The sequence below is a fragment of the Alligator sinensis genome, unplaced genomic scaffold (assembly GCF_000455745.1).
Source record: "Alligator sinensis unplaced genomic scaffold, ASM45574v1 scaffold465_1, whole genome shotgun sequence".
Taxonomy (NCBI): Eukaryota; Metazoa; Chordata; order Crocodylia; family Alligatoridae; genus Alligator; species Alligator sinensis.
This window is the reverse complement of record NW_005841979.1, coordinates 97,561-108,659: the sequence shown is the minus strand read 5'-3', so window position 1 is coordinate 108,659 and position 11,099 is coordinate 97,561. Positions and strand designations below refer to the sequence as shown.

Genomic DNA, 11,099 nt, shown 5'->3' with positions numbered 1-11,099 from the left:
GGGAAAGAGAAGGAAATGGAGACTGCAACAGCCCATTTAATAAGCCATGCCTTTTTCTAGAACAGCAGTGATCCAGAGCCTGTGTTTGCTTGTCTTGGATTTTTGGATAAAGCTTATGGTGTTGGCTTTGGCAGGGGGTGTTGGTTGTAGCCGTGTCGGTCTGGTGTTGGCTTTGACATTCCAGAGTCCTAAAATACCCTGTGACCTGCTTAGTGACTACTTCTCTTTCCATATGGCTAATTACCTCTCTCTCGAGTGACAGTGCTTCCACTGGAGGGTAGCAGAGAGCTGCTGGTAGGAAATTCTATATGAAAGGCCACCAACATCTAAATTCACACTGGCACAAAAAACTTTCCAGTACCATCTCTGAGTTTCACTGAAAAGTACATCTCAGGCATTTGGGGAGAGGAGTATATATGCAAGAAATGCTATTTGGTTGATGTCTCTGGTTTCTAATCTGATGCTTTTTATTTCTTTTTTATATATCTGCTTTTAAATATGTCAAAGATAACTAAAAGCCATCCACTCGGTGCCTAAACAATAGTTAAAGGTAGTTGATGGTAATGTCTCTGTGCCAATGTCAATTTCCTGTTCTGTAAGAGACCCTACCCAAAATGGGAACTGCCTAATCACAATTTTGTCAAATGTACAAAATAATTTTTTTCTTTAAAAAAAACAGGGACAGTATTTTTCTGTATTTTATCCAAAATGACCTATTGAGATGCAATTAGCACTCTTCCTTAAATTCCTTTACAGTAACGTTGTTGATATGTGATTTAAAAATCAAAATGGATGCATCTAAAGTTGACTTATCTTAAGTTTATAAACTTCTCAAAGTTTTGCGGTGAAAATACAATATATTCTTGACATGAATGTATCATAAATAAGCTGTTTTTTTAATACTTTATGCAGCTTTATAGAATGAAGGCATTCAATCAAATCCTGGCTTGGTTAAAGACAATTAATTGTTTTCATTAGGCTCAGAGTTAACCCAATATTTAAACCAATGAATTACTAATCAGTAAGTACAGAATGCTAGTAAATATAGCAATTTGTAGTGTGTATTGGCGTGGTTCAATCCTGATGTAAATGAGTCTATCAGTGTCTTTAAAGACATAAGGACAGAAGGCTAGGAGGAAAGGAGATCACAGAAATATGATAAATCGTGTTTTAGATTAGCAACATATGTCTTAAAAAAAGGTACTGGTATATCCTTTAAGATTCAGTTAGAGAGTGAAGTTTTAGGGTTAGGCTAACCCTAAAACTAGATAGTATCTTTCCTTTGTTCATATTCATCAAAGGCTAATATAAATATAATATTCTCAAGCTGATTAACCCGCTTTCCCCAAATTACAGGTATCTGAACTATCAAATTCCAGGCCCCTTTTTGTTATGTATGAGAACTCTTAAGACTTTTTTTCCTAAAAACAAATGACAAACTTTTGCGGAAGTTCTTGTGTGACAAAATCATGAGGATTTAAAAAAAAGTGTTGTTTAGTGATTCCCTTTGAATTAATACATTATACATTATTTTTATATGACCACATGATTTTAAGTTTGTACTCTAAAACGTCTCACTATAATAAACTACAGAAAGGACAGCAGTTTTAATTAGAACAAGCTTCAAAATATGCAGTGATCACTGTTTGGGGCGGGAGGAGGGAATCTCTCAACACGTCATGACAAGGCAGAATTTCTTTGTATGTCACTATCAACAAATGTTATAAAGGCTTCATTCAGTCCAAGCAGTAGTAAGACTTGCAGGTCTAGTGTAAGTAATACAGACTGCTGAGGAGTTAACAATGCACTACTAACAAGAGAGAAGGAGCCAAAAACGTTTTTATACCTGACACTTGGAAAGCTCCAGAAATTGTATCCAGCTACAAAGTTTGATATTTTTTCTTCTTTTTTCCCCAAACATTATTTTCAATGCATCTAACTGAAATCTGAATTCATAAAAGGCTTAAACTCGCTGCAGACACGCACAGGTCTAAGATGCCATCATAATTAAGACCATCAATTTGGATAAATTTCATCCTAAGAAGCTATATTGAAATGAACATTGTGGGAAAACTCAATTTAATGATACCTTGGAGCATATTCTTGGTTCATTCACTGCTGTTCTCTCTGCAAGGTAAGAATTTATGCTCAATTCTTACGCTATACCTTTCAGAAAAACATAACCATTTCAGTAATTTGCTTGTTCTCACTTTTACTGTAAAGCAAATATGGTTCTACCACATGACTTTAAAAAAAACTGTGACAGACTAAACAGCTCTACATCACACACATTGACTGTTTTTGAAAGTAAATATGACTTAAAATTTTTCCAATAAAATTTAAGCTTTCAGGCTTAAATTTGAAAGCTTAAATTTTATTGGAAAATGATTAGTAAAGAACAAAATTAGTTTTTCTTGGTTTTCTTGCCTCACTGTCAAAGGTGGTACTTTATAAACAAGATCTGACCTTGCTCAAGATTTTGGGCTACACTTGCTTGAAACTTTGGTTTGAACCTTTTTTAGGATGTTAGTGTAAATATTTGATGTCATGATTATAGAAACTCTCTGTGCTGTTGTAAACACATATGGTAAAAATAGATACTGAAGACAGATTCCCTAGAATAACAGAGTTTTCTAAAGCCTTGCTACTTTCACAGTGAAATATTGAAAGTGAAATATTTTTAAAATAAAAAGTAAATCTGCAGCGAAGCTAGTGAGAGGCTTAAATAGATTGGAATAAAATTTTACAACTGTTAATTATTTTCAGAAGCATTGGAAGTCATACTGAAAGTCTGATCCTGAGCTGTTCTGAGCACTTTCTGTATTTCAGATTTGGTTCAATTGTGCAAGGAGCTGAGCACTTTCTATTCATTAAAGAGGGAGGTAAAAGCTGCTCAGCCTCTATCTAAGCACACACTGAGGATCCAACGATGAATAAGTAATGTGTCAATTACTCGAAAGAAAAAAATATTTCTGCCTTGGGTAGGGATATTTCCAAATTCCACTGAAAGATTAAGCCTCCATAAAGATTTTTCTGGAAAAATTACAGTAATTAGCAATTTTTGTAAAGATCAAAGGTTAAACATATTTTATAAATGTATAACAAATAAGTAGTTGCTATCAAAGTAAGTAGAAGGAAACAAAAATGTTTAATTCAATGACTTTTTATCTAACAGGATCTTATTGCAAGTTCTCTCTTTTGAAAAGAACACTGAGGTGAGTCTGCATTCTTCATCTGTAGAGTATTTCAAGACAGTATACCTGGAACAAATATAATGAAAATTGTGGAACTAAAATTATGTCTTGCATAGAGCTCGTTTACAATGTCCAGTAACTAAGATGTAAAATGCTAATTCCTTGGAAAGTGTTAATGGGAAGAAGTGATTAAAGGTGCAGATCTATTGTAGAAAAACTAATGTGCTGCCTGGGTGATTACAAAAGGATGATATTCCTGTGGTCTTAGCCAAGTTCAAAGAATAAGGGGATTCATGTTTCATATAATGGTTGTTCTTTTGTTTGAAAAAAAAAATAATAGTAAAATGTAAGTTTAATTCCATGTGGAAAGGAGGTACCCATAAATGCACTTTATCTGAAAAATCCCTTTTCAGACCAGTTATGTGCAATTGTTTATAAGCAAATAAACCCATTCTCTAATTCCCAATTCTGTTGAAGTCTTGGAAATGTGCCATTTAACATTAGTAGAAACAGGATTGGATCTCATCAATGTACCTCTAATTACTTCTAGTACATCTAATCAATACGTGCCTATTATATAATGTGAAATGAAAACTAGGAATACTTTGTAGTTGGAGGCCATTTATGTTTAAAAAAATTAAATGGCTATTGCAGGGAGATAGATGATGATAGCACATGCATACAGCAGTGGTGTTACCTTACCACCATCTGTATGTACTGCACCAATGAAACAGTTTCACAATATTGTATCCCATAAAATAAACTCAATTTGCTTATCTCCCCTTCCCCGTAAACAGCAGGTACCTCCCTAAACAAGGAGCTCGTGTTCAAGAACAGAGATCTGAGTACTCCTGAATTCTGTAAAATGAGACTACAAAAGAAAAAAAGTCACCTTTTTAAATGTTAACCCAAGAAAGACCTCTTTGATAAAGTGATGGAAATCAGAGAGAAACACCTCTCCCTAGGGAGCTGCTTATTCATGTTGCACCAGGGACCTTTGATTATACAAGATCCTTTTTGTTTTCTTCCAGAAATGAGTTTAATGCAACACGACAGAAAAGAGATCTCTTAGCAGCAGAGGTAGGTCATACCTCGGAGAGAGAGAGTGGGGGAGAGAACCTCCTCCTTTCTGCAGTGGGGCTTTGCTATTGCCACAATGAAGCCTTTGTAGAGGAGAATGGAAATGGTAATAATAAAACAGAGATGAGAAGGAGAAGCTTTTCCATACCTGCTTCTCCCAAACTTAAAGCCTCTACAGCTTTATTCATTTATTCTTCAGCACAATGTGTTATGAATTATTCTCTGCAACAGACAGACTGGCACACACCAAGGGGAAAACTGGTGGCTTTGACTGTTAAATCTTTTGTGATAGCAAACAGAAAGACCCAGGGCGCTGTTAGTGGCTGGTGAAAAGGACAGTACTGAAATTGTAGATGCACAATTTTGCAAATGGTGTCATTGTGACAGGTACTCCTGGGCTATGGAGTAGGCTCTCAGGATACACTCTGTGCCTCTGAAGGTTGTTCCCTTCCTCCCATTGCCTCATTGCTGTATAGTGCACCTGGTTGAGTTTAATCTGAAATATAGTGGCACCTTACTTAACCATTTGTGAAAATACCAGCCTGAAAAACCCAAGCATGGCTATTACCCTATTCTACAGCTATGGCGACTGAGTTCTAGAGAGCAAGAAGGTGACTTGTGCAGGGTCATGCAGAAAATTAAGACCAGGAATTTAACTTGCGTCTTCTGAAAGCTAGCTGAGTTTCTTTGCCTCAAGACCACAGTGCCTTTTCCAGCTGAGACTGTTACACCTGCTTATATTGGAGTGATGATGTGCTGAATTGTGCCTGGTGCACCTTGCAATAAGACATGTTTTAGGATAAAATGGGTCTGTACAGACATGTCCTATTAGTGGATTTAATAGACGATTAATGGCAAAATTAAGGACCTGTGACTGTTAAAAATAATGTGAAGGCTGAAGGCAGTTTTGGTTGGGACAGAGTAGGTGGGAGAGTATGATATTAATTGAAAACGAGCAGTAACATCAGGACTTTTCCCCTAGGGACAAACTGGAACCTCCCTGGTTAACAAGGAGAGTAAAGTAATGTGCTGAGGAACTAGTACGAATTTCTCTTGTAAACTGGGAGCTTGTCAGTTGGAAATGACTGAGGAGGAGAGAAAAACCTGGAATAGTCACAGAATGAGACTGAGCTGCCAAATTGACTTATTCACAGAAAAAGAAAATGCTATCGTACGATTAAATAGGTGAGGTATTTCTAGTACAGAAAGCATAGGCTCTTTCTAAATACTTTGAATGTTGAGTGGTTCAAGGTCATGGATAATGTTGGCAGAAGAGTAGCTGGATCTGTAGTAGAACCTGGGCCATTCATATGAGGTGGTTTACAACCTATTTAATTGGCAGTAGGTTGCCAAGTTAAGGATGAGCTACTCAACTGTTTGCTGTGGCTTTTATTTCAAAGGGTGCTGCAGCTACCATCAGCTGGATCTTATCAGTGTTAAGACACAGCTAAACAGAGAGGTTGGTAGCCTTTGAAATAAAAGCTCAGGCAAACAGCTGGATCACCTCTGCAGTCCTGAACTATTCCTAGCTAATTAAAAAGCCCTTATCTTCAAAGGGGAGCAGGAAACCTAACCCTGTGCTGTATCCACATTTTACTGTATGCTAATGAATAAATTGAGGCTAGAAATTAGATTAAGATTTCTAACTTTCCAACGTAAAGTTCCAGGCTCTCCACGGGAGTAGCAAAGCCAAAATCTAGTTAGTTATAGGATGGACCATGATCTGTTCATGAATGATATTATGATGGTTACCTGTGATACTGGAGGACTTAACTTGATGACCAAGTAGGGCAGGTCCCTTCCTATCCAATGTTCCTACCAACTCGTACAGATAAGGGACAAATCAGAATTATCACTTATCTGAGGTAAATTTTAAGGTCATTTTCAAACTTTTCACCTGTTATGCTGAAGGATTTTGCTTTTGTAAAACACAAAATCCTACTAAGTTGAAGTCGTCACCATTTAACAGCCCTGTCAGAGGGGGCAGCAAATTTGTTGACCTTGGGGTAGTAAGTGGGAGAAGGGAGAGATACCAAGAAGCAAGTGTTGCGTATCTGCCTCGGTCAGACAGCTATTTCTGTGCTAGCAAATCACAAAAAGGAAAAGCAGTAACTTTATCACTGTGTTGCATCCCAGTTTTGGCTTCATTTCGGCCATGGAAGTAACTTCACCTTTTGTTTACAAAGCGTTTTGGAAATCTGTGGATGAAAGGCTCTACGTTGATGCAAAATCATTTCCTAAAACTGCTGCAACCCCCCTGGCTTGTACCAGTCAGATTATTCACAAAGTATTAATATTCTACTTTTGCCTGTCTTGTTTCTTTGATAGACTGAAACGGTTTCCCCTCAATCTCAACTTCATGGGCCATTTATTCAGAGTCCAAGTCCATCAGGAGGTCAGTGTTGATAGCTTCTTGTTTGAAAGGATTTCGGTAAAGTGCCACACATCTATAACCTATCTCATTTTACCAAAGGTTGTATCAGTCTTAATGGCATTTTCTTCATGATAGATAACCTGGTAATATCTCATTTTTATTGCATTAGGTAACTTGTACTTCTGAATTGCTTAATCATAGAAAATGGTTATTTTCTGTGCTTTTTTTTTTTAACTTCTCTGAAAGAAAAATGCTATAGCATTTCATCACCTAAAATTGTTCATTGCTTTAAATTAATTTCTACCACAGGTTTCTTTGGGGTTGGTTGGTTTGGTTTGTTCGTCTTGTTTGAAAGTTTTGGACATTGGCAAATTGAGTAGCTGTTGCATGGGATGCTTACGTAACAGTGGCTCTTGGATGAGCACCATAAAGATGCTTCTAGAAAATTCTAGGCATTTTTTGAACGCAACCATCTGAGGCAGTTTAGTGTTAATGGAGAGACTTCACAGAAATTACAATAGACATGCTCGCACCTTTGTTTCTTAGTTTCCTGCATAGAAATCTGATCAAAGAGGCTGAACAGTGATACTCCACTTGAGACCAGATCTAACTACTTGAACACAGCGTATTTTCCCATCCTCTCCATAAAAATGAATACACATATAGTGCAGCTTAAGCTTTCCTAAAGTCTTTCTTTTTCAGTTGTTATAGAGGTGAAGGAGACGATGTTCTTGTTTGTATTTTCAAATATAGATGTATTTTACGTGCATTTGAAAAATAGTTTTCAATGGAAAAAATACAAGACTAAGATTCTTCTACTTTCTTTAAAAAAAAAAGGAATATTCGTGTACACTCACTCGTTCACTTATGTGCATGCGTACACACCTAAAGATGTTCCTGAACTTCAGAATTCAGAGGAGAATTTTTAACCCTGGTAAACCCAAAGATGTTTGGACACGGGGTTTAAAATTAGCCCTTGTAGAAAAAGGCAAATTGCAATATTTTGATCTGGGTTTGGATTCTGGTCCTCTGTCTCTCTCTGTCTCTCTCTTTCTGTCTCTCTCTCCAAACTCTGTGCGTTTCAGATCTGCAGTTTTGTTTTAGACCAATCTCTCTTCATAAGGCCAATAGAAAAAAGGAGGTGTTTTTTTTTTAAGTTTGTATGTTATTCCATTTAATGAAACTATGTTTAGAAACCACATACATAGTTTTAAAAATCCTGCTAAACCAACTATAATGTAAAGCAAGACAGCCTTATGACACCAATCAACTGTTAAACCATTTAACTCATTTTTAAGCATATGAAGCTGATTATTTATAGCTGTTTTCACTGCATACGTTTATTTTCAGAGGGATTCATAGCTTGCATGAATCCTTCATTCTAACACTCAGTAAGGAGAACTAAACATGTGCACTGATTGTGCTGAATTTATTCATTGTGTATAAACTGCACGTATATTGTATACACATGTATATTTTTGGTATAAGTCAACTGGGATTTGGTTTCTTTATATGGGGACTTGAACTTTTATTTACTGGGAGGAGGCTGCCCTTTTGGTCTCTTATTAGTTTATAAATCTCAAGCTATCCTGTAACAAAGTAACACTAAATATGGAACAGAGTAAATGGAAGGATCACTGTAGATTAAACTTTTAGCTAATGAAGCCAGTTCTGTTTTAGTTAACAGTAGCAACATTTAATTAAATTTATTTAGCAGATTCATTATATACTGGAAGGCAGCTATGTTTCCTTGCAGGTACTTGTCCTCAAGAGTGCCTTAATGGAGCAACCTGTACAGAGGCAGGTGCATGCGACTGTCAGACATTTCAGGCTCAAGGGAAAAGGTGCCAAATTGGTAAGTTTCAGTAACAAACAAAGGAACTAAATATCAGGTTAGAGTACAGTTTTAGGGGTAGTTTGTTAACCTAATACTGGGTCAGAGCAGGTGTGCAATTCCCTTTATAATGTACCTGTAATCCTCCCAAGGGGCCAGATGGTTCATACTCTGTGCTCAGAGTATGGAAGTATAGACTAGTGTCAAGCATTCTTGTATTATATTACTTGATGCCTTCTATGATATTCTAACGCATCACCATTTAACTGCATTAACTAAAAAGGACACTGCACTTCCATTAACAATGGCTAAATGCATCTTTGGAAAACAGGACTTCCAGATTATTTCAGTGGCTCAGATTTCATGGCTGTTCTATGTAGGACAAGAACAAATTTCTCAGCAGTAGACCTGGCCTGGAACTTCCTTGTCCTGTCCCGACTCCTCAGGGTGCCTGGTTCAGGTATTTATAACAGCAGCCATGGAAGGAGAGTTTAAAGCTGGGCCTAAATCAGCTACACTGATTTAGGTTTTTTTCCCCCCTCCACCTTCTGAGGAAACTAGGTCAAAGCTGCTATTGAATTTGAACCTGTTTCTCAGCCTTCAGCCAAATGATTTTGAACATAGTATGTTTGTAATCTCTTACCTCATCCCTCTTCATAATTGAAAGGTTATCACCCCCTCCCCCACCCAAAACTGCCATAGACTTGATGGGGTCAGGATATAATCCAAGAGGGGTATTTTCTTTAATGGCTTTATCATTGATCAATGATTTATCAATGAAATTATCTTCTGTCTTATGTATGTTCACCTAACATGCAATATTTTCTGTAGATGCCAATAAGCATGGCTTAGTTGCTTTGTTTTTAATGTACTTGTTACCTTATTCTTTCCAGTACCTAATGCTGGTAAGGAGCGAAATGGAATTTGCAAATCCTGGGGACAGTATAACTTTGAAACATTTGATGGCATCTATTACTACTTCCCAGGAAATTGTTCCTATATTTTTGCAAAAGACTGCAGTGCACCAGAACCTCAGTACACTGTATGGGTAAGTGTAAGGGTGTTTTGGTTTTGTTTTGTGTTTTTAATGAAATACAGGACTGACTATTTTTATTGAAATAAAAACAATATTTCAAGTTATGTACTATTTATGCTGATGGAAAGAGTCTAAGCATGTGTACAATAATTAATCCTTAAGCAACACAACACACTAAAACATTTCCTATTCCTTCCAGTCTAAAAATTGTCCCTAACTTCTCCTGTTGGCCAGTGCTTGTAGGAAAGATTGGCATGCCAGAAAATGTCAGTGAACTTGAGAAATAAGTGAATTCCTGAGTAAAGTGGAATTAGCTGTCATTAGCACCTCCAGTTCCAATATGGGTGATACTACATTTTGAGGTAGAACATAGATTTAGACATTTTATTGACAGACAGAAATATTATTTCATTAACTGCATTGATCTTTATGGAACATGGAATGTATGACACAGGGCTGGCTATGAGGCTTACAAAGCCTCTGACCATTAAAAGCTAAATGCACAGAAGAACTTTTCAGTGTAGGCGTTTCAATGCTAAGCTTTGCAACAGCTAACGTTTTGGTGCCTTACTCCTTCAGTGGAATCCACAGCTCTAAGTAAAGTGCCTAAGTGCCCCATGCATTGCATGGAGAGAGTTAGGCATCTCAGAATGGAATTTGCAATGCCAGCATGTTGAGCAAGGAGTTGTCTAAAGTAACCACTAATAAGCTGGGTTTCAGGGAGCTGCCTGTCAGAATGGGATTCATAATCCTAGACTCTCTCCTTGGCTTAAGTTCATAAATTCTCCCTTTTCATAGCATATACCTATGTTTACAGCACTTACCTCAAATTTTCGAGCCTCTAAGCATGTGTCTACACATGCAAGTACGTGCACTTGCAGCAGCTCAAATAGAAGCAGTGCAAATTTGAGCTGGGGCTTTTTTGTGGAGCAAATTGTGCCACTTGGGGCAAAATAACCCTGCCTGGCTCCTCCTGGATCTTCAGCCAGGGGGAGCTAGAGCCCGGGGCCAGCACCTGTCCTGGCCCCAGCAGTATAAAAAGCCTCCCTGGCAAGTAGCTCAAGGCTACTAGCTCTCAGGAGCTTCCAGGGCCCAGCCAATTGGTACCTGGGGACACTACCCCTTGTGCCAGCTGGACTGCTGAAGCAGCCCTGGGAGTTCCCTGCATCCTCTACCCACAGCAGCAGTCTGGCAGTGGGGGTTGCTGCCTGGCTGTGACCTGCTGTCCACCTGCCAGACCCGGATGGGGACTGCACAGCCAGTAGAGGCATCTGCCTCTGTGGGCCAGCTGCCAGCGGACTGCGGCTGCAGGGGTGGCCTTTGTGTGGCACTACTGGCATTTGTGCCCCCTGTCCGGCCATCTGGGCAGCTATCACCCGGAAGATGTTCTGGATGTGGCAGCCTGCTTTGACCTGTCAAAGCATGTCCTCCTGGCCCCATTTGGCCAGGAGGTCAGCCACAGCCAGATGGGTCCAAGGTGCCAGCTCTGAGCAGGCAGGGTCCTGCCACTGGCCTCCCTAGCAGGAATTCTGGTGTTCCCTACTGGAAAACTGAAAAATCCTGATTAAAAAAAATCCCAGC

General features: G+C 38.4%; 1 protein-coding gene across 1 annotated transcript in view; it reads left to right on the top strand.

Annotated features, from left to right (window-relative positions):
* Window positions 1-1,969: 1,969 nt before the first annotated feature.
* OTOGL (otogelin like) overlaps window positions 1,970-11,099 on the top strand; it is a gene marked incomplete at its 3' end in the record, with an annotated part of 101,685 nt that continues 92,555 nt past the window's right edge. Inside the window, exons 1-6 of the mRNA XM_025200934.1 lie at window positions 1,970-2,134; window positions 3,176-3,215; window positions 4,226-4,274; window positions 6,603-6,669; window positions 8,405-8,503; window positions 9,376-9,530. Of these exons, the coding sequence (XP_025056719.1) occupies window positions 2,056-2,134; window positions 3,176-3,215; window positions 4,226-4,274; window positions 6,603-6,669; window positions 8,405-8,503; window positions 9,376-9,530 (489 nt within the window). The remainder of the gene's footprint in view (window positions 2,135-3,175; window positions 3,216-4,225; window positions 4,275-6,602; window positions 6,670-8,404; window positions 8,504-9,375; window positions 9,531-11,099) is intronic.